At 39.2% G+C, this 24,416-nt stretch overlaps 1 protein-coding gene across 1 annotated transcript in view; it reads left to right on the top strand.

Moving 5' to 3' along the window:
- Positions 1–24,169, top strand: part of FARSB (phenylalanyl-tRNA synthetase subunit beta) — a 61,115-nt gene extending 36,946 nt beyond the window's left edge. The window contains exons 16-17 of the mRNA XM_031452264.2: positions 2,633–2,788; positions 23,892–24,169. Coding sequence (XP_031308124.1) covers positions 2,633–2,788; positions 23,892–24,043 — 308 coding nt within the window. The 3' untranslated portion in view covers positions 24,044–24,169. The remainder of the gene's footprint in view (positions 1–2,632; positions 2,789–23,891) is intronic.
- The last annotated feature ends 247 nt before the right edge of the window (positions 24,170–24,416 follow it).

Below are 24,416 nucleotides of genomic sequence, written 5' to 3'. Positions count from 1 at the left end.
ATCAGCTGGCTCTTGTGCTAACTGCGAGCGTGGCCGCTGTCTGGTCCTGGCCTTGTTTAATAGTTACCTGTGTATGCTTAACTCCTTTCCAGGCTTTGTTCATTTTCTCAGAAAATAATTGTTGAAGGTTTAGTCCGTGCAGGCCTTATGCTGGCTTTGACCTCTGCCTTCTAGGGACACCTAGAATGGAGTGCCTTGAACATAATAGGTGCTGAGAAATGTTACATGACCAGAACAGTCATTTCTCTATGTTCAGTCAGAAGTTTAACTCAGAGTATGCTTTACATGAGTTACAATACTGATTGATGGCTAGAAACAGTATTTGACTTCTAAAAATAATTTATTTCAATTGCTTAACTAGAATTCTTAAATATGAAAACTCTTGACAATGAAAACATCTGTTTATCATACCAGAAACACTTCAAGAATACACATCTTTGACTATATTATGTAAGTATATATTCATACATAAGTTGTCCTTTGTATTGTTTGTTTTCATCTAGGTCCTTTAGAGATTTCATCTAAATCCTTTAGAGATTTAGAGATTTCTACCATATAGTAGAGAGGGCGTGGGTTTTAGAGTTAGACAGTCCTGGTCAAGTCACTTATTAGCTGTGTAATTAATTAGCTCCAGGCAGTTAGCTTGGCTTTGGGCAAACCCTTTCTGAGCTTTTGTTTCCCCGTCATTTTTTCCCTATCCATTTTCTAAATACAATAAAACCTACCTTCCATGATTGTCTTGAGAATTAAATAAGATGATAGATAGGCAGACGAGGTACTAAGTCCTGGCGCATAGTGGATAATCAGTTCATCTCAGTTTCCCTTTCCTTTTACCCCACTCAGGGGCTCACATTTACAGTGCTTAGGAGTGCAGTACAGTGTCTTATGAAGTACTCATTTGTTTATTTGGGTATGTGGAAGGCAACGGGGTTCAGTATCTTGTGTCAGTTACGGCTGTGGGGATAAGTCTGTGGGAGAACTTTTGCTCAATACATGCTAATGTGAAGCAGTTTTTTATTTTCAGTTTGTTCCCCCAGATGGACATCAGTTTATTCTTTTTGCCTAATTTGAAAAGCAAAAGAAACTAGCCTTCATTCAGTGTTTATGAAGAGCAGTGGTCTCCTCCAGAACTTATTAAAGGGCCACAAGTGTATTTACCTATTAAAAATTTAAATGGTCAACGCTGAATTCGAGCCTGTGTTTGTATGCTATGCATTTCCTTCTTTAAAAATGAGTTTTAATACAGTCTTAGATTTTTGTTACCATCACTTCAAGATATAAAACAATTCTGTCACCCCAAAACCCTTCATGTTGTCCCATTGTGGTTGCATTTTTTCCCCCAACCTAACCCGGAGCAGCCGCTGTCTGCTCTCTGTTCTGTAGTTTTGCCTTTTTCAGAATGTTGTATAGACTTACATTGTGTGCAGCCTTTGACGATTGGCTTCCTTTGTTCAGCACAATGCCCTTGAGATCCATCTAAGCAGTCAAGTCTGTCTTAGTGCTGAGTCGTATTCTGTTGTTTACGTGAACCAGTTACAGTCATCCACTAGGGTCCACTTAGATTATTGCAATTCTTTTGAAAAAGAGTGCGATTGGTAAGTTTGTCCTGGTTTTCAAAATGGAAAAATATATACTAATCAAGGAAAAAGGGAAAATACATAAACTTCGAAAAAAATTATTTCTGTCCCCAAATTACCTCTGTTAACCTTTGGGTGTATTTCTTTCCATTCTGTTTCCTGTACATGGAGTTCTTTGGCTCATGGTTATACCTACATAATTGTGATTCTTCATAAATTGAGCTTTTCCCCCCATGTTTTAATTGTGACGTGTGTATATGGCAGTTTAAAAAGATTATAAAGCAACACTAGTGTAACCATCCAAATTAAGAAATGGAATGTCCAGTATCTTAAGCTTCTTATAAGACCCTTCCCCATCATACTGCCTTCCCTTTACCTAGAGCAATCGCTGTCCAACTTTTGTGATAATGTTTCCCTTCTTTGCTTCATAGTTTTCCAACCTATCTATATTCTTTAGATGATATAATTTAGTTTTGACTCTTTTTGAACTTTGTGGCTTCCTTTTTTGGGGTTAACTGGTAAAGTATTTGCTCTAGCTCTGTTAGGATGAATCTTCATAAAGATGCTTTTTAGCCACATAGTAGTACTCCAGTGAGTGATTATGCTGTACTTTATGTGGCCATTTCCCCATTTAGGTTGTTTCTAATTTTCAGTATTGGAAATAATGCTTGTGTAGAAATAATATCTTTTTGTATGAAATCTCTTGTATTTAAGATTATTTCCTTTGGATAATATTGTGAATAAAAGTATGAAGTTTTAAGGCTCTGATATATATTGCTAAATTCTTTACAAAGAGTTTTACCAACATACCACAGTGAAGCCCTTGTTGTTCCTGGGTCAGCATTGAGGGTTTCCCATACCTCCCCCAAATCAGAACATCTCAGGGAATTTGATGATTGAGAAACCATTTTATCTTGCATTTCTGAGGTTGATTGTTTCTCTGTATGTTTACTAATTGGTATTTATTGTTTACTTTGCCTGAGTTTATGTTGGGGTAAACCAGTTTCTTAAGTGATGGTCACCATAGCCTATGATCAATTCTTTTATTTTTTCAGATGTAGGTGCAAGAAACTACAGGCATCTCTGTGCTGTTTATTACAACAAGAATCCTGGGTTTGAGATAATCCATGGGCTGCTGGACAGAGTCATGCAGTTACTTGATGTGCCTCCTGGTGAAAAGAAGGGAGGATATGTGATCAAAGCATCAGAAGGTAAGACAAATCAGCTGAGTCCAGAGTCAGTGATACCGTGATGAAGAGACCAAGCCCTGTGTGTGATAAAGATTTTTTTGGTTTTGATTTGAGGAGGGGGGATGAGAGATAGAGCTTCATTTCAAGTAATTATCAGTATTTTCTAGAAAAATCCTTTTTCCCTCTGGCATTTTAAGAAAATGCTTTTCAGAGCTCTTGTAGTGCCGCATAATACACTTTTGTTCCAGCTGAGCGCTGCTAACCCTGGCGAATCCAGAATCCAAACTGGAAGACGGGAGGACCGAGGCTGATGAGTTAGCACTCAAAGCCTCCTGTCTGAAGCTTTTAAGGCAAAAGAAAAAGAAGAGAGAGAGTGCAGGTTAGGCTAACCAAATGGTGTATATATACTGCTTAAATGCCAGTTTCTTGTTCTCTGAGAAACTCTGAAAATTTTTGCTTTTCATATTCCTGAAGTTTGAATCTGAGTTTATTTTGTTAAAAAAGAGATCCAGAAGCAACTTAAAAGAAATATTTTACCACTTTATTCCTACTGTTTACCTGATGAATTTTTATACCTGTATTGGCATCTCAAATTTCTAAAAGAACATTAATTTTTTTAAAGTGTTACTTAGCAGTTGCTTGTAGTGGTCTGATGTTTAGGGGGACATATTTCTGTTTTACTCTTAGATTTATTTTTCTTGGTCTTCAGAGATTGTTTTTATTATTATTATTATTGTTTTATTTGTTTATTTATTTTTAAATTTGGAAACTTCTTTGCAAATGCAATAACCCTAAATATATGGGCCTTTTTAGGTTGAAGATTTGTAGGGTTATCTTTTTTCTTTTTTTAATAAAATTGAGAGATTAGCTATAGCAGGGAGCAATTGTTTTCTACCCCATCTCCCATTAGCAGTCATCCAGTGAAGATGTGTGTTATGCTTACAGAATTCTGGAGTGTGGGCACTGGATCTTGGAGTTCATCAAGTACAGCTTCCTGGTTTGACAGTTGGAGGAGCCAGGGCTGGGCAAGTTAAGTGTGTTGGACTGAGTCACACGCGTAGAACCCACGGCTCCTGCCCGCCAGTGTGCTTTCCCCGAGGCCAAGTTGCCTGCCTTTATAGTGGCTTTACTTACTCATTCACCAGTTTACTTTTCTAGAATCGTGCTGTAAGATCTGGTCATCCAAGTTAATGGCAACCTGAAAGCTGATGTGACACTTTTTTTTTAACCTTCTATGCAATCTTTTCTCAGAAATTTTACTTCAGTATTGAGATTAGCTGGATAAAAATCTGTTCCCTGAAACAGATTATACCATATATATGGGATCTAATTTTTTTCTTACTTGAAAGGTTGCAAAGAGCTGACATGGTCAGTTGGAGTGTAATTTGTTGTGGGTATGATACTTTTATATGTAACTTTTATATTAATCTAAGCGATAAACCAACATCTTAATATTATGACTCTCCTGCCTCGATAAGTTCCTTAGACATTTATTTCTCAGAAGAATCTGAGTTCCCAGTCATGAGACAGGCTTCAAGAAGACAGAATAAGCAGGACGCAGGCCCTGCTGTGAAGGAATCTGCAAGACAGTGACCACTGCAGACTAGCTCCTACAGCAAGCTGCTGAGATCAGGGCCTTGAAGTTTCCCAAGAGCAAGATAGTGCAGCATCTTGAGGGCATCTGGGGAAGTTTTAGTGAGTTTCTGGAAAGTGACATGGGCCTTTGAAGGAATAGGAGGAGATGGGGGAAGCAAGGCCAAAACTGATGGGAAATGTGGCCTAGTGCAGTTTGATTAGACTATAGAGTGAGGAACAAGCTGGGGCCACATGTATTATCCAGAGTGCTAGAAAAAGGGATTTTAGTTAATTAACAGGAAAGTATTGAAGCTGCTGCTGCTTTTTTTTTTTTTTTTAACGAGTGATATGATTAGATTTGTACTTTGAAGGGATTAATCTTCATGGAATGGAGAGTAGCAGTGCAGAGAACGGTTGACAGGTATTACAGTGTATTCTAAGGTGTTGAGAGTAAGAACTTGAGTGTTGGCCTCAGCTACACCAAGGAGAAGACTGATTTAAGAAACTTTATGAAGGTCGAAGCTACAGCTCTCAGCATTTAGAAAAAGTTCCACTTAGAACTTGGAACCTTTTGTGCCACTTGGAACCTTTTATGATACAGCTCATATGTGTTGATCTTTTTTTTTTCTTTAAGTTCTTTTAAATCATTCTAAACCTATGATACTATAATTTTAATCCTTATATATTTTAGCACCAAAACAATGTAATACTTAGTACTTAATTTGTTTAATATGTAGATGTCTGTTGTTTTGGAGTTTGTTTTTTTAATTAGAAAATACATTTATAAACTATAATCACTTATGTTGTGGTTGTAGATCTTTTGTTCAGTTTTTTAGGCCAAGTTGTTACTGTGCTGTTTGATTTTGTATGAGGACACAAGCCGTCTTGTTTTCTTTTGAATTTACTTTCACTGTCAGGATATTGTAATGTTTTGTTACATTTTAATTATCTAATGACAAATATGATTATCTTTTTTTTTTTTTTTAATGGTTAAAAAAACCAAGACCTAAAGAAGTGGCTTGTCAAAATAAGTCAGCAGCAAAGCTGGTATTCTTCATCTAAAATTTCATGTATAAATGTATATGCATATATATATGAAGTTCATGTATGTATGTCATATATGGATCTCCTAAGTAAATCTCTGCATAGGAATTTGGTAGCTGGCGCATGTTTCGCTACATCATTTCCTCAGATTTATTGTTATTTTGCATTTATCTTTTTCCTGCTTCAAGAGAAAGTCTTCATAGTATAAAAAAGTCAAATAGAAACAGATTAAAACAGATTAAGAACTACCTTTCCCTGCCATTCTTGATTACTGAGTTGCCTTCCATTACTCTGGCATATGATTTACCTTTTAATAATTAAAAGTCCCTGGTGGCTTTGCCGTCATAATTGAGGTAAGTCTGCTCACCAGAGAGTCTTGCTAATGTCAGTTCATTGGCAGTTACACCTAATCGCTTTCTGCCCTTTCTGATGAACACCACTGGCTTCCTTTTGTGCTTCTTTGTTTGGAGGTAGGACTGAGTGGATCAGAACTTGATTCCTTTTTGAGAAACTTGGCCCTTTCCGTTGTGAGAGAAGTCTGGAAACTCATTCAGTTGATCATCACATTGATCCCAGGGAATTCTGCTGACATTGGAGTGTAACCTTGCTTCTCGTGCAGGCAGCAGCCCTCTGCCAGCCATGGCCTCTGAGAAGCACTCCTGGGGCCCGAGACTACAGCCACAGTTAGAAGCCATGGTCGCTTAGTCTCACATAGTTTTTATTTGCTGAGCATCCTTGCAGTTAAGAACACAGGGTGAACTAGAATGTCACACTGCTGTTAGAATAAAGGCAGTTGTTGAGTGGGGAAAAAGAACTTTTAACTTTTTAGCAGATGAGGAGTGTTTTGAGGGCTTCACAAGGGATCAGCTCGGAATGTTTTAGTGGCATTTGATCAGATTATTACAGCATATGTATGTGCTTTTTTTTTTTCAGGTTTCTTCCTCTCTGTTTTTGTGGTTTGTTGCAAACTAAATTATGTATGTTAAGATGCATTTATCCGTTTCAAAAACCACTTCTGGGCAAGGAAAATTCTCAACATTTTTGTGTTTGGAACAGTTATGTGGTTCCTGGGCAAATCAGAGGCAAAAATAACTTCTTGTTGAAGGTAGTGGGCTTTGTGTGCGATTGGCTGCGTTGACTTGATCTGTACATTTTTCCCCTTTAATTTGTTGCTATTTCAGTTTTGTTTATTCACATTTCTACAGAAAATGTCAGTTTAACCTGAGACAAGATCCTTGATGGAAAGACAGAAGTTTTGGAACTTTTAGTTTTGACAATTCTAGTTTTCATGCTGTTCAGAATTCATTTGGTGAAATGAAAAATAACCTTGTAAATAATAGGCACATTTAATCCTGCACCATATGTACCCACAGAGGTTTCTTAGATACCTTCTGTTACAGCAACACCTAATGATCATTGACTTGACCTGTAGGTCATGACCTTTTTCCTCTGTCAGGACACCTGTGAAAGATTTCAGATGCTACAACATACGGGTGAAATTGTGATGTTTCCCTGGTCTTCACACTGGTTTTTAGTGTAACATGAGCTTGGAAATATATGAGAAGAATATGTGTTGAACAACTTGTTGGAGTAAGGCTGTTCTGTTTATGGTCTGATTTATACAAAACGTCTACATTGGAAGAAAGGACGATCTGTACGGCGTGTCCACGTTTAGTTACTGTCAGCGAAGACATTATTCTGTTAAGGCATCGAGTATAAAGTACAAAAGGTTTGGAAGTTTTTAAGCTTCCTGACCTCATTACTCTTTAAAAAATGTCCTTATTTCTCTGGTTCTCTTCTTTTTGTGTTTGAGGCAAGCTTTCAAATACTACTAACTTGTTGCCTTCTTTGAAGGCTTTATTGAGAGCAGTATTAAACACTCGGCAGTGACCGCCACACATCAAAGCAGCGGGATGACACGGGGCCACAGTGCTCATAAAAGCTTCAGCAGTCATCACATGATTCGCTTAGTCCTGAATTGTTCTTGCGTGTTTATTTTCTTGCTTCACTCTCTCTTACAAGGCACAGTTCTCTTTGTTCATGTTTATGTTCATACCACACCCCCACCCCTGTTTTTTTGGTGTGCTCTGGTGCCTTCTTGGCATTTCTGTGCTCAGGCCTTGGAGTGAGTGCTCCACACCAGGTCTCATGTGGATGACTTGATCAGTTCACTCTCCCATCTGATAGATCTCGTTGTAACACAGCATTTGTCAACTTTTTATGATCCCTCCCTTATGGAAACTTTTTAGATTTTTTTCCTAGTTGTCCCTCTGTAAAATTTTAATACCACTAATATACTGCATATTTATTATATACTATATGTATGGCTGTGCTTTATACATTAAAAGAAAAGGTATAAACCTTTTTCTTTAAAATTCAATTCAGTGTTAAGAATAAGTAAAAATTTTTAAGTTAAAAATTTTAAAAGTACTAACATTTCACTTACATCTGCTGAATAACTTTTAAGGTTATTTACTTTTATGAATTGTAGTATATCAAATTATATAGGCCAATTAGCAGTTAACGTAAATGCACACTAACTGTAAGCAAAATTTTAAGAGATCATTCAAAACCTACTTTTCCAGCAAAATAACTGAAAAATTAAATTAATGTCTTAAAAGTCATTTTGAGTGAATTTAACTTTTCTTAATAAAGAGAAAATAACTTTTAATTAGCTGTAGTCAGATGTTGTCAATATTTTTTCTTTCCAGCATTTGATGTAATTAATGATGAATTGAACAACTTTTTGAATTAGAAACTGTTTTTATCTAATTCTCAAAGCCTGAGCCACGCACAGAAGCTCTCAGGATCAAACATAAACAGCATCTACACAGCAGCCAATGGCAGCTCCTGGCACACGCAGGTCACCTCTTAACATGACCTCGCAATCGAGCACTTGATAGAAAGCCTTCAGTCACAGGATCAGAGCCATCTGTCTCCATGGTTTGGGGGCACTGGTCTTGCATACATTTGCTATGTTTTCCCCGGTCAGTGTTGCTCTGGTGAAGCCCAGGACAACCCAGTGAGAGGAGCTGAATGCTAAGGAGTACGGTTTTGTTAAGTAGGGAGGGCTCCAAACCATTGTAATACAAGATTTTTTCATTCCCCACTCTCCCCCTCCAAGAACCAGTTTTCACCCTCGTTGAGAATGCATACTGTGACTTAATGTAGACTTTGGAGTTACTTCAGTTTAACAATATGTGCTGGGCAAAAAAGAGAGAGAGAAAGGTATTTTTATTTACCATATTGTACTCCTTTTTTGCCTTCTTTCCAAACTAGACCTCGGCTTCTACTGTTTTACAGAAAAGGCCCTGGCTCAAATACAGAGAGACGCAAAAGAAGTTCACTTTCCACTTTCAAGGGCCCAGATTCTGAAAATTGAGAGGATTTTTAGAGTGATTTGTACTACTCAGTTTTGATCTTACATGTGTAAGTTTGTTTTCCTCAGGGAGGAGCAGTTTTACATGTTGGTCAAACACTGGCAGCTCCCTGGTTTTGGCATGTGGATGAGTTGCTATACCTTGGTTAAGAGCCACTCTCCTCTGAATTCCTAAAGGATGATGTGTTTTGATAAACTAAATAGCCCTCTAAGTGGTCAATTCAGCTTTAATCTAGAAGGATTAAAAGGATAAGTGGTGGATAGAAAAACAGGCAAACCTATTGAATGTATCCCCAGGTAGGTCTGCTGTGTACCTGGCCGCTCAGAATAAAGCCACCTTTCCCTGGAGCACTTCCTCTGACTTTGACATGAGAGAGAAATTAAACCCCGTCTTAATTAAGCCATTATCATTTGAGATTTTCTTTCTCAAAGATGAAAGACTCTTCACCAGGTCCCCTGGTATCTCAAGGCTTTAGTAATACCAGGTCGTCCTATCGCGTGGACTGGCACATTGTGAATGTGAAAAATGGCGGCTCTCTATCCAGCTACTTGGAAGCCAGCAGTCAGATTTCAGAGGTTGGGTGTCCTCTGGTTCCAGTCGCCCAGGAATACCAAGTACTTGCCAGTGTCCCTCACCTCTGGGTACTGGAAAATTAAGAGTAATTCTTTTCCATTAACACTGACTTAAAAGGGAAAATAAGCCAAAACATAGATGATTTGGCTTATATTTCTTAAATTCTTTTTGGTAATTTGAAGAAGAGTTAATGATATAAGTTAATCTGATGTGGTCTTACAAATTGCTAAACTTATAAATTTAATAAGTTTAGTTTTATAAGTTGCTAAAATTCCTCAACACAGTTAACTTAGTCACTTAAAATAATACATGACGTCTAATACTTTGTCAGGGTAAGGTAACACAATGAAATAAATGATAGGGTGTCACATTTTCAAAAATACTAGGAAATCCTGTGGTATGGAAACAAGTTTGTTATATGTGTGCATGTATTTAGATAGATGGGTGCATGGATAGATCTTAAGGAAGGAAATAACTTATCTTTTGGAGTAGCCTGAAAAAGAATCAGTTCTTAAGAGAGTAAATGTGAGTAATTTAAAACAGATAGCTACTCTCATTTCTTTTGAAGCAGATGTGTTTAAGCAAATAAGTTTATTGAATTTACCTATCTGCAAAATGTCCTTTTCCCCTTGAAGTATTCGTATTTTGTATTTCCTTTTCTTTCAAGGTATAGGACTAAGGCAACATTTGTTAGCTTTTTTTTTTTTTTTAAGAATTAAAGGGAGAAACTCCTATAACTTAAACTCCATTGTATTAACTTATTAAAATTTTGAAACAGTTACAAGCTTATTAAAAATTTAAAGTACCATACAGAAAGCTTTTTGATGAACTATTTGAGAGTAAATTGCCAACCCGTACCCCTTAATACATGAGTGTGTATTCCTTATAAACAAGGACAGTGTCCTGCATAACCAAAATATAATCATCAAAACCAGGAAAATAACATTCGTGTTAATGTTAACCACCATCTAATCCTCTACCCTGTGCAAGTTTTATCAGTTATCCCTTATATCAAAGAAGCACTTGTCACTTTTAGCTGTTGCGTCTCAAAAGTCTTCTTCTGGGGAGTTCTAGAATAGCCTTTCTTTGGCTTTCCTGACCCTGACAACTTTGACAGTTGTAGGTCAGTTATTTCGTAGTGTGTCCGTCAACTTTGGGTTGTCTGATGTTTTCCTACCATTAGATTCCAGTTCGGCATCTTTGGAGGAACGTTACAGAAGTAATGCTGTCTTCTCAATGCAGCCTGTCAACGACACACTATTTCCATTTGTCTCATAACTGATAATGTTCACTTAATCGGTTGATTAAGATGGTGTCTGCTAGGCTTCTTTACTGTCAAGTTATTCCTTCCTCCATTATATTTAGTAAACATTTTATGGGGAAGAACTTTGAAATTATGTAAATGTTCTGTTCTTAATCAGTCTTTTTATTTATCTCAGTGTGGACTCATTTCTGATTTTATTCAGTGTATTTTAATCTGTTTTTTATTCTGATGCTCATATTGTCCTCACTTTTGTCAGTGGGAGTCTCTTCAAATTGACTTCTGTGTCCCTGTAACATGTTCCTATTATTCTTTATAATTATTAGCACTCTTTTGCTTTGGACACAAGAAGATATTACAGGCTTATCTTGAACTTTCCATTGTCCTATTTCTCCATTCTGGTTCCTTTTAGTGGGGAATGGTGTCTAAAAGCCAAAATTTAGGATTCTAGGTGTGCACACACACATATATAAACACTAATTTGCTTCTGTGTATATTTTTTGCAGACCATAAATCCACAGCAACACCTCCATGCCATTCCATTCCAACACCTTAGGGTTCACTGTAGTTTTCTCTGTTTCCATATTTGTACCTCATTTTTCCAACAGTGAGAAACCTGATTCCCGTTACTCATAATTTGTTCACTTGCTGGATTGTTGCTCCTGTTTGTTACTAAACTCCTTCTTGTCCCCTGTTTGCCCTGCTCTTCACTCACTGTCAGACTCAGAGGCCTGCCCCTCTCTCACCTGTGCATGCCCTTCCCACCCCTGTTGGCTCTGACACCCATGCTGCCCCTGAGGGTGAGGCTTTCTGCCTTCCTTAGCCCCTTTAGGGCTGGATTGTTCTGTAGGAGAAGGGGAAGGTTTTTAAGTCTTGAGAAGCCTTTGTCAGTAGGGAGGTTTCTGTTAAAATGAAGGGGAGAAAATGGTTTTTTGGAAGCAGGTGATAATGTAGGAAATACATTTCTAGGCTCATCTTCTATCGTTTCTGCCTTGGACCCAGAATCAGCTATATTTCCAAGTGATCTTGGTTCCTTTTACGGAGAAATCAAATTTAGATCACAATCTAGGTGCTAAGGTGGCACATTGCTACTGAGCGAGTCACTGTTTCTAGGACTTTTTAGTATGTAGAACTGGGGAAAACCTTTTTATTTATTTATTTACTTTTTTTAAAGGAAAAACATTGAGTTCATATGGATATTTCCAATTTATATTTAGGATTAGAGGGTTTTTACTTAATATGTTTGGCTATATATTTATAGCTTGTTTTCTTTACACTGAAAATCTTGGTTCCTAATGAATTTACATAATTACTTATTTGTTTGCTCTATCTTTGTTTCAGAATACTATCAGTGTAAGTACGATATGATTATTGAAACAGTTTAAGCTTTATCTTCAGTTCTTTTTGTAGTCAGAACATATTGTACAAAATAAAGTACATTCAGAGAATTTCAGCTTCCATGTCTGTTTCCTCACACTGTTACCTGCCTGTCTCCATAGGTCATGATCTTACTAGTTTTCAGTTATCCTTGTGCAGTTTTTTAAGTATAAGCTTGTATGCGTGTGTGTTTATAGTCTCCACTTTCTCAGCTGGAGAGTTGATACTTAACACACTGTTCTGTACCTTGTTTTTTTTTTTACTTACCAGTTGACAATAGAGGTCATTCTGTGGCAGCATATAGAGGCCTCCATCTGCAGAGTACTGCATAGTACGGAGTACACTTTAATTAATTCAATCCCTATCGATGGACGTTTGGGCTATTTCCAATCTTTTGCTACCACAGATAATGCTACAATGAATAGTCTTGGATATATGTTACTTTTTTTTTTTTTAACCTGTGTGTCTTTGAGACAGATCCCTAGAAGTGTGGGATTACTGGGACTAAGGGTAACTTCATGCTTTTGCTACATACTACCAAACACCTTTCCGTAGGACTCATGGTTCTAACATTGTACAAACCCAACAGCAACAGATGAGAGGACCTCTTTCTCCAGAACCTCATTCGCAGACTAGGTCATCCGACTTCTAATTTTTGCCAGTCTTTCAGGTGGGATGTGGTGTCTACTGTGGTTTTAGTTGGATCTCCCTTAATTATGAGCAAGCAAACATATTTTCATGTTTACAGGACATTTTTATTTCCTTTTCTGTGAACTGCTTGTTCATATGTCTTGCTTATTTTTTAGGTTTTTCGATCTTCATTTTCTCTATTTTAGAATCTTGTTACATATCAGGAATATTAAATTTTTATGATATATAGCCAACTAATTTTAATAAATTATCTTTTGACTTTTTAATTATGTTTTTGTCATGTAGATTTTAAAAAAATTTATATGGTAAAATTTATTAATCTTTCCTTATTGCTGCTGGATTTTGAGTCATAGCTTGGAAAGTTTCTCCCACTCTGTGACTAGGGAGGAATGCACCATGCTTCCTCTAGTGCTTAGATTTTTATTTTCTTTTCATTTAAGTCTCTTCCCTGTTTGTAATTTATCCTGAGTACCTATGAGGAATAGATCGAGTTTTACCTTTTTCCATATGCCTTGTAGATTTTTTGGTACATGTTGCTATGACTTTTTTTTAGTGGTATTACTTAACTCCTTAGATTTACCTTGTCTTATGGTAAATGCTTTTTGAAATCCATGAGGGAATAGAAGAGATCTAAAAATCTTATACTCTTTGACATCTCTAAAAGATTAAATGATTTTTAAAAGTACTTCCTTTGGTCAAAGTGAACAGGTCCAAGAGGAAACATGGGGATATTTGAGACTGGCTGAGAATTGGAATAAAAAACTGTTCCAATTCAGGGCAGAGTTCACAGATCCATAGAGTTTTAAAGATCCAGTTTGCTATAGCCTCTTTTTTCAAGAAAAGAAGGCTTCTATTGTTTAATAATTCTCTTGAGAAATATTTTGAGAATTCTGCAGGTATATATCAGAGTTAGCGCCATAGTCTCCCCAATAGTCCAGCTCTTCTAAGTCCGTTAGCAGTTCTTTCCAACATTAAGATAAAGTCACTGTATCTGTCAGTAAAGTGATGATTAGAGATGAGGCCTTAATCATATGTATATGTATGATGTACAGGATCCTGACAGATTCCAAAAGAAAAGATTTTATGCCATGACTAGGGAGTTTATAAAATACTTAGCTGATGGTCTATTTATATGTTGGCTTTTTAATAGCAGTTTGCAGAATACATGAGATACAGAAGTAGAGGCCTCTGTGTGAGGTCCCGTGGACACTGGAGCACGAACAGCTGCCAGTCCCTTGTTCCTTTCAGAGCAGTTAGCAATTTAGTGACCAGGTTTCCCATCCAAGGGCTTTGTTTAGAGTGGTGTATTTGGGACCAACTTTTTTTTTTTTTCTGTCTAACTTTGCTTCTATTATTTATCCATTCAGAGTAATTCCACTTGGATTCCAACATTTTTCATAGTCTCTGTTTTGCTCAACAGAACCAAAGTCCCTCCTTGCTTAATGGAACCAAAAACAGAGTTTGATTTAGTGATTCTCACTGCTTGGTAGCTAATAGCTGACCCTCTATTATGATTTATCTAGGAAATTAGAAGGCTGTTAAAATCACTTTTTGATCAACATTTTCCCAGTATTTCTTTTTAACAAGCAAGACTGTAGAGGCCTTTGATAACTAATGTTTGCACTGCTTTTTAAAAAAATATTAATTAAGAGTCTGCTTTGTTTAAATATTAGCAATGCGTATTTTACTGTGGACTTTGGGGCAGTGGGGAAGTGGGACGTTAATCAGACATCCATTAGATACCTGTCTTCTCCAGAGTGTCTCTCATCTGCCAGCAGATTTCTTCTCCTCTCCGTGTTACGCTGCCTTTGCAGAGATTCCTTTCTGGTTTTTATCTTAAATTAGCCTTCCCTGTATTACATCATTACAGGAATCCCACAGATTGACATTCATTTAAAGCATTCCCAATACTTCTGTGGAAATGAAAAGCCAGCTTCCTTGAGGTCTCAATTGTGGTTTTGATCTTGATGAGTTATTTTGCTTTATATTAATGTTCAGTAGCCATGGCCTAGCTGCAACCTGCTTGAGAATAAATGCTGGTAGTCACATGGGTGACTTGGACAACCTGTCCCCTCATGGAAAAACCTCGGAGCACCTGCCGGCTCACTGGGTTGTAGCTGAGGAACCTCATCTTCCTGCTGAGGGTTCTTCAAGGCCAAACAGGCCACACGCGAGGCTGGCAGCAGACCCCGCCCTCCGCACCACGCAGCCTTGGGTCTTACTGTTCCTTCTCCACTCCCCCGCCTCCAGGACCCGGTTCTCTCATTGTTCCCCTTCTGCTCTTTTAAAAATATTTTCTTTTCAGGGAAGGATCTGACTTCAGTTTCAGTTGATACTATTAGTGTGAATTTAAGAAATGCTTTAATTTTTAGCCTTTTTCATTATGAAAGGAAAAAAATTTGCTCCCTTTTGGAAAAGGTCAGGTATTAACATTAGAAAGGACGGGGCAAATTTAGTGGAATAGAAAAACCTACCCTCTTTCTGAAACCACACCTGGTTGATAGCCACACACACCCTTACTGTGTGGAAAGAGCATATTTAGGAAGAGGTGAGAGAAGAAACATGGGGAACAGCAACATGGCCCAAAATATTAGTGAAGAGGCAGTGGTTACTTACTTGCCTTCTTTTAAACAATAAACCGTGTGACTATAGTTAGAATATTTTTATTTCTTCTGATGTTGAAGCCCGTGAAGAGTAAACACTTGAGCAGAAATACCAGATAAAATGCCTTGCTCTCAGTGTCTCCAGAACTTCCTGTTTGTACCGTGAGACCTGTTTTGATGTGTCTAATATTCACCAGTAGCTGTTAAATATTTTATCAACATTACTGCAGCCACTATACTTTGGTACTCACATTCCAGAAGAGAAAGGTTTCTGCTCATTCTCTTAATCCCTAAAGGCTCTTAGCTTGTTTGTGAATTGTGTTCTCTGAACAGACATCCCCTTTTGGAATTATTTTCCTGGGCTGCTTTGAAGCATTCTTTTCCTCACCAATGGAACTGAAAAAAAGGTAGTAAGTAGTTGGTACTGTGCAAGGGAAGACTTTTTCAAAATCAGTGTTGTACAAAACGAGGTCAGTATAATCTTGTATTAAGTTTGATACTACCATTGCTTGAAGTCCTTTGTCTAATGCTTTGATATATAATGAGCTGTACGATGATTCGCATTGTTTTATTTGTGTGGTACTACCTTAGACAAAGGGAGGGAACCAAGAAAGAGCAAAAAGTAACATACATGTTACAGAAGCCCTGTTTGTAGTAGCGGATAATTGGAATCGACTTCAACATAAAATACTTAGAAGAACAACGTGCAAACTATGACATATAAATGTGATGGAATGTGGTAAAACATGTGAATATAAACGAAATTGAAAAGGCAGATGTTAAGATGGTACAGAGTCTAGTTAAAATGATAGAAAGAATGCACTTTGTTGAGCCCTGGGAGGCATGATCGGCTGTGGTGTGGTCACAGTAACTGTGTTGCGTCGGCGCTTCTGTTGCTGAGGTCGGTGTGATTTAGGACTTAATCCCTTTGTGCTGGAAATGTCTTCATCTGTAACATGGGGAATGGTCATATCTGTCCTGTGTACCACAGAGTTGTTGGGAGAGGCAGATGTAAGAATTTGGGAAGGCATTTTGGAATGGATGATCCCTCCCCTGAGGACCCTCGGGTTAGACATTAGGTCTGCCCTTAAGAAAATCAGCATTGGAGGGGAGGGGTGGAGCTCAGTGGCAGAGTGTGTGCTGCATGCACGAGGTCCCGGGTGTGATCTCCAGTACCTCCATCAAAAAAATAGATAAACCTAATTATCTCCACCCAGAAAATAAGCAAACAAAAACCAGATAATCAGCACTGGGTAAGTCATTGACTGAGGTCCAGAAAGGAACTGGGTTCTTAGCTCTGCTGTTACCTGGCTGTACGGTTTTCTCAACCTCTTTGTTACACGTTTTCCTCATCGAAAATAAAGGCATGGACAAGATCGCCTCCAAGGTCATTTCCAGTTTTAAGATTCTGCAGGAGTTTAAATGCTTCAGAATCAGCCTCTGCTGCAGGGTCTAACATAGCAACATTTTCTTCACCCTTTTAGATAGTGTCACGGTGGGGCTCATTTATCTTCTCAGATTATTCCAGCCTTGTTTCAGGAATCTGGAACTTACTCTTTAAGGAAGCCTGCATTATATGGGACTTCTAGAAATGTAGTTCTGTTTTCCCTGGAAAGTTCTAGGTTTTGTTTGTGTTGTGTTAATAATATTGCAGAGCATACCTAGTTATGTCCTAAGGTTAGAGGTTGCCAGTCCTTTTTTTTCTTCTTCTTCAAGTTTTGTTTATTTATTTAATTCTAAATCAGAAGAATTTTGCAAACATGAAATGGAGAGCTTGACCCAAAGTTTGAAAACACTGTCCTGCAGGCCTTCTGTGCCTCAGGGCCACACGCTCAGAGGTGCCACTTCAGGGGCTGTCCCCACTCTCTGGGCTATACTGTTGCTTGCCTTGGGCAAGTCCCCTAATCTCCTTGTGCTTCACTTTCCCATCTGTAACTTGCCTGTCCTCAGGGGCTTGGCCAGGGCTGCACTGGGACCAGGTCACTGCCTTTACTAGTGATGGAAGGAGATGAGTAAGTAGAGGGCAGGGTACTTTGTTTTCACAATCTCATTCTCTTCATTGTTTTCCCCACGCCCTGCTTGTCAGCTGAAATTGAATTCTGAAACTACAGCACATCTATCATAATTACATGTTTGAAGTTATGTTTATTCCATGTTGGCCAAAGGTCTCAGTTGAATAGGTTAACTAATTGTGAAGTTACAGATATAATCTCATATACTCAGTTAACCCTAGAATAGTCTCTTTACTGTTGTTTTTGTTATTTCACTGTAATGGTAGAGAAAGTAATAAGTTGCACACATCTGGTTGGAGAAATTGTTCCTTACCAGGTTTTTATCCGGTGAAAGATGAGGAAAGAACCATCTTCCTGGCCCAGGAAGGCAGGATGATCCATACCTTTTATTGTTGAACCTGTTATTCTATATGTGTCCTATGGACATTTAAGAAATGTGAACATTTGGGGGGAAATGACTCAAGTGCCAGACACATGTAGGATGGTGGCATTATTTTGGAATAGGAGTTTTTAAAACAAGCCAATAGGTAGACAGTGAGGGCACTCTTTTATTTTTCAAATTGTCACTTTATTTTTGGAGGGGGAGGTAATTAGGTCTATCTTTCTATCTATCTATCTATCTATCTATCTATCTATCTATCTATCTATCTATCTATCTATCTATCTATCTTCATGGAGGTACTGGGGATTGAATCCAGGACCTCACGCATGCTAGGCATGCGCTCTACCACTGAGCTATATATTCCCTCCCCCAGTGAGGGCACTTTTTAACCTGGAGTTAAAAATCTTTTGGTTTTATACAAGTTAATTTGAGATGCATTTAAAATTGCAATTAAATGTATCACATTTAAGTTCTCCTAACATTCGTTACCTTCTTCAGGTTTTGTAATATGAGTGTGTGTGTATGAGAGACACATAGTTAAGATTAGATTTTGAAATAGACCTTCAGAGTGGTGATCATGCAGAGATGTTGAATCACTGTGTTGTGCTCCTGGAACTAACTAATGTTACAGGTCAACTTAACAAAAAAATAAAATATAAATAAAATAAAACAGATCTTAACAAGTGTCAAAAAGTGATAGCCATGAAAATAAGTGATAAATTTCCATATACAAAGTAAAACAAAATTTTTGGAGCTATCATTCTAAATATTTAGTCATAAGGCAATTGTGGTGATCTATTATAAAAGGATGACATTTCTCCATTAGTTAGAAGCTAGGTAGTCTGGGCTTTGCAGATTGCTTTTTAAGAACGAAGTCCGACAGGATCCAGTCCTTATTTGCAGGACAGATTTTGTCGTACCGTCCCTGTAGAACGTCACTGTGGGCGCAGGCTCCCCTCCGAGCTCCATGCTGTGGGGTGAGCGGGCCCGGCTCTCCCCTGGCCCAGTTGCCTTGGCTCTGAGGGTTAACGGTGCCTGCAGGTGTGTTGGGATTAGTGCTGTCAAGTTGTGTAAGGGGGTTTCTTTCTTTTGATCTTCAGAAAAGGATGAAAGACAGCCATTCAACTCAAGGGATTAGGTCCCCTCTCTTTAAAGACTTTAGGTGCCATAAATATTTCACTTCAGATGTAAGGTGAAGACTTGTATACATCTGGGGCAAAATGGGTGTTTTATATTACCAGTTGGAAATTATTCAGTCTCCACTTACAGATTAAATGATCTTTGCAGAGAACTTTTCTTCCAACCGAGAGTGTACCAAGATCTGGAAAAAAGGTGTGTGTTTATATCTCAGTAGTTAGGCCAGTCTTTCCTCCTCGTATTCCTAAACGCTTTTCTTTTTATAGGTTAACGCCTTACCCACATTGTGCCTGTTTCCCCCCTGGGTGCTCCCTCATTCCACTGATGCGCTCAAAAAACTCCTGGTTTAAAGCTTTGAGAGCAGCCACCCTTAAGAACAATACGTTGCTCACATGTTAAGTCTGTGGTCAGTTGGCCTTTTTTTTTTTTTTTAAGCCCTATATTTTGTCTTTTTTTCCCTTTAAATTAACATTATTTAGAAAAGGAAAATGAGATTAATGTGCTGGCAGCTTAGTTAGAAACTGCTATGTCAGAAAGTGGTCGGAAAGCAGGAGAAAGTCCTGGGTGGGGAATTATGGTCCCAGCCCCACCTCCTCTTCCTGTCACCTGCTCTGTCAGTTTCACTCCAGAACAGACACTGGATTTTTGTTTTTGATTTTTTTTCCCTTCGTGTGATTTCCTAGGATGGGATATGGGACTGCGGAATTAATTATTTTATGTATGTAATTGTATTAGAATTAGGGACTTGGGGGAGGAAGGCAGGGTTTGGGTAGGTGTCAGCCCTAGAGTCAGCCTGTTAAGTGATTATTCCTTCCTCCCACCCCATATTACATAATCAGTCATTTAGAACAGATTTAAAGCACATTCAGTTGGCCCAGTGGCTTACTAAGCTATATAATTCTGTGTTTTGTGTTTCGTCCCTGAATTTGGGGACTTGTGTGTTGTTATTATTAAAGCTCATGATGATGGCTTCTCTTATTTGCTGTGACGTATGTGATATACGGACATTACTTTCTCAGTGTTCCCCACCGTCCTTTTAATTTTATTCTTTTTATTGTGGAAAATTTGAGTGATAAAGTACCAGATTGCAGGCAGGTACAACCCCAAAGCATGTATCAGTAATACAAAGAAAGGGAAAAGTAAAATTGTACGAGTAGGTGATGTTTAGAGATGGGTTAAGTACAGTATCAAATGAATTTGTTGCAAACAGCCAGTGGCAGCGGGTTTGAGACTAAGGACTTAAGAGCCTCGTGCTTGATAGCACCGCAGAGCTTTTAGATAAGGGGTCTGCTCAGTTAGCACCTTAAGCTTCTACTTCCGATGCTTCACAAAATTACAGGAGTGACTATGTGTAAAGCTTGTCCAAACTTTGGGCCTATAATATTACTCCAAGAGAAAGACTGGGGCAAAAAAACTGTGAAACTGTGAAAGGTGTTTGGCAACCAGCAAGGGAGGGAGCTCACAAACTCTTTGAAGGTCAATTAGCCAGAAAATGTGCTGAAGACTGGGTGCTGTGCTGGATTACTGGCCCAAGAATTGCCCCCAAGGTCCTCAAAGTGGTCCTGCCGTTTGAGCACAGAGAGACAATTATAGCCCTCGAAGAGATGCTACAAAAGCTTTAATTAAGGGACTTACTTACACCCCACTAAGTTTTGGAAATTAAATTCTTATTTGTGCTGAACTGATGTTTCTTTTGTCTGGGTTTCCACATGCATTTCAACAGAAAACACTATTTTCCCCAAATCTGTCTTCCGTTGGAAGCCGTTTTGCTGTGATGGATACCAGCAAAGCTGAGGGTTTAATTGGTGAGAGGAACTGGGTGGCAAAGTGTGGCTGAGAGGCTTTTTGCTGGAGAGCATTTGGGGTGCAGGCTGAAAATTGTAGAATTTATGCACCTTGGTGCAACAGTAAACCAGGAACTCTATTTAGACTTAAACACATGGTTAAAAGAAAAAGAAGATATTTTGTAGAATTTGGAGTTTAGAATTCTCATTCACATGGCAGCATGATTTCCCTTGAATTGGCAGCTTTATGATTTTAGACACTGCAGACTGCTCTTTCCCCAGAAATATATTTTTGTTTGTTTGCTAATGAGATAAAAGTAGCCTCGGACTACCATCCAGGTCTGATTTTCCCTAAGTCTAGGCCTATATTTAGGTTCCGTGCAGATCTGACTCCTTTACTTTTGGAAGGACTCTGATTTAAGTTGCCTCGTCCTGGTCCCAGAGCTTTGCGGTGGCTTTGTGGTGGCCCTGCGGTGCTCAGCTCCCCTCCTGCTGATGGGGGGGTGCTCTCATCTTTGAACTCAGACCTAATTGCTGCCTGAGGTGGGGTCTGTTCCCTTTGCTTTGTTAGTGAAGCAGTTCTCTCTTGTCTGCTCTTCTTTGAAGCCATTCACTTCTGCCTGCAAGATTTGGTTTGAACCATAAAGATTTTAAAAAAGCATTAAGAAATGCTTATGTTCTAGTAATTGAAAATTTTCTTTCAGTACTTCTGGTTCACGTACAACATCAGCCAAGTGGTACAGTTTTGAGGTACTCTCTGTACCCTGTACAAACTTGAAGACACTTTTATATGCCTCTCAATTTATGTCTGAAGAAGAGGCCTTCAGCCTTGCTCTAACGTAACAGTGTGTCAATCAGAAAATCTTAAAACCTTGTTAGAACTGAAAAAATGAAAAATGGCAAGAAAAGTGAAAATTGTCACCACAGGTTAAAATGTGTGGTTTTCAGCAAAACAGAATTTATGCAGAAATCCCATTCTTGAGCTTAATTTTTACCTGTGGGTGGGGGTGGGGATTAGCGTTGGATGAGAGGACCCTTTGGTGTCCGCTGCACTGGCATGCAGCTCCTCAGCTGGGTAGGCCTGTGACCCAGGGGCAGTTTAAGATGCTCTGCAGTGACTGGGATGGGTCCGTGTGCTGGGCTGAGAGCTTTTGCTATTTGTATTGTTTAGAATAGTCCCATACTTGGATATGTTTTAAATAGTGCATAATATGAATTTCAGGGTTTTTGTTGTTGTTGTTGTTGTTGTTGTTGTTGGAAAGAAGGAAAATTGTATTTAGTGATAGGAATGGTTTTGTTTGACCAAGTATTTAACCAGTTAGTGAGCTTAAGCAAAGTTTGGTACAAATTTCTGGAGAGAGTACAGCTGGCATTATCGTGCTCACTAACTGGAAAAAAACGTAACTGGATTTTGCTAGAAAAGTGCTGATTCAAAAAGTTGTTTTATGAAGTAAAAATTCTAAGGTCTTATCTCTTAGGCTTTATTTTGCTAACATTGTCAGAACTAGCACATCTGGATTAGATTCTAAAATAGTCTGGTTTTATGCTTCAGTTAAAATGAATCCAGTCAAATTGGAATTTGCAGATAGATAGAAAGCAAGGATTCTGGTGCAGTGAGGAGTCTTAAACATACCCTGGTAATCAGGGAAGGTCTTGAAAACTCCCTCTCCAAATGGCCTTTAAAAATAGGCCGGCGTCTTTTTCAGGCTGTGCAGCTTCTTCAGGCGTATTCTGTGTAAGGGGTGCCGGGCTGATGAGTGAGTGCCTTTCGGGCGGCCTTTCCAGCTCTGTGATTCTTGGTTATGTTGCTTATTCACCACCAGCACTTTTACAGACTTACCATCTGAAGATTTATTTGATGGGGGAGGAGGGTGGTCTTGTCCTTTAAGTTAGGTTTTTATTTTGACAGAATTAAAATGTGCCATCTTTGTCAGATTTAGCAATATTCATGTCTTGCTAAGGCTCTGTATTATCAGTGAAGTCGCTTTCTGTATTATGTTGTTTAGTCCTTCTCTGCAGGTGCAGATTTGGGCACATAGCCAAATAATTATGAACTTCAAATCCAGTTTGTCGAAATTCTTGCTTTAATAGACAGTGAAGCAGGATTGTTTAGTTTGGGGGAGCTGTGAGAAACAGACTGCCTGATATTTCAACCTGGTTGCTTTGGGGTTATTTAAGAATGGCAGTTAAAAATGTTTTTTAGGAGCACGAACATCCTTCTGTGCTGATGGGGAAATGTGGGTGATCGTCCTGTGTCTGTGTCCCACTGCCCCCCGCCCCTTCCCCAGTTCTGCGTCTCTTCATTATGCTGCCCTTGGAGCCATCAGTAGAGACTCAGCAGTTTGCTCTTTCGTAAATAACGCACTCTCTTTGAAAAGCGGGCTGCAGGCTTGTGGCCCAGCTCTGCTGGTTTTTTGTAGTTCATGCCGGTAAATGTTTGAGTTGAATCAGTCATGAGCTGTGGGCCTGATCCCTTTGCAAGTTGGTGGTGAGAGAAATGAGTCAGCGTTTGTTTTAACTTCAATAGAGTTTGGAGCCTTGATGAATCCCTGCGGCACTGGTAAATGGAGTGGCTGTACAGTGGGCCTATACGTTTGTCTGTTTGCTTGTTTCTAGCTGTTTAAACCTCAAGAACTGACACTGGGTTAGTAAGCCATATCCCTGCGTCAGCACCCAGATGAAGAGGGAGCTTTCTGCCTGTCGTGAGTAAATCAGGGCTCAACCCAGACTTGTTTGGGAGCTGGCCTTGGCTGCAGGTTGACAGTAAGATACATCAAAACTGCTTAGAAAGTTCTTTCCAACACTCTGGTTCAAGGCCTGCGCCTGCCGAGGACAGCTCAGCTTGTGTTTCTCTGTGTGATGAGGTAGAAAAGAGTGCTGTTTTGACCAGTACATGAATTCAGTGTACTCTTTTTATCCAGCAAGTATTACTGTGGAAAAACTGGTTTCAGAACAGGTTTTTCCCAGGCAGAGTCATTGGTTTCACATTTCACTTTCCCTTTGTCCTGCTTAGAGCAGCTCCACGTCTGCACATGTCCCCCAGCCTTCTCCCAGCTCTGCTCCTTCAGCCTCCTTTTCTGTACCCTGCCTTGACCCCTGTGGTACAAAAAACACAGAGCCCTGATTTTCACATGTGCCCCTCACCTTTTCTTTCTAAGGGTGTCTTGGTATAATAGCAAATACTTCTTTTTATGACCAGAAAGTATGAGGAAGCAGTCTCATTTCATGGCCGGTAGTTTAAAGAAGGTAAGTTATTTTTAAAGTAGACTGGTGAGCTTTCAGTGTTAAATGCCTGTTGATGTTCTTGCCAGGAGAAACATTGATTTTTCTCTCACTGTGTTTCAGGCCCTGCATTCTTTCCCGGGCGATGTGCTGAGATCTTTGTCCGGGGTCAGAGCATTGGAAAGCTGGGGGTCCTTCATCCTGACGTCATCACCAAATTTGAGCTGACCATGCCCTGCTCCTGCGTGGAGATCAACATCGAGCCGTTTTTGTGAGGATGGGCCTCTGTTGTGTGGTTCTCGCCCCAAGGGTCCCTCTCTCCTCCCAGGGTCCTTTAGCTGTCCCCACAAGAACGTCCCCTTGTGCTCGTGCTTGAATGTTGAATAAAGTAAAAAGCAGTGTCTGGCTCCGTGGGTGGTACCGCCATCCCCGCATCAGGCCAGCTTGTGCTACATGAGTGCGGCCTCCGGGTGCAGCTGCCTTGTCTGTGAGAGCCGGTGGAGAGCCAGGAGCCTGAAGAGCAGAGATGCTCCCCGCACGTCACCGTCACTGTCAGCGCCTCCCCTGCAGGAAAGGATCCCGCTCTTTCGCTTGGTGAGACAAGATAGCTGAGCGCATGTGAGGCAGCAAAGGTTTCTAGTTCTTATT

This window comes from Camelus dromedarius, chromosome 4 (genome assembly GCF_036321535.1).
Source record: "Camelus dromedarius isolate mCamDro1 chromosome 4, mCamDro1.pat, whole genome shotgun sequence".
Taxonomy (NCBI): Eukaryota; Metazoa; Chordata; class Mammalia; order Artiodactyla; family Camelidae; genus Camelus; species Camelus dromedarius.
The sequence above is the reverse complement of the archived record's forward strand: the minus strand, read 5'-3'. Positions and strand labels throughout refer to the sequence as shown.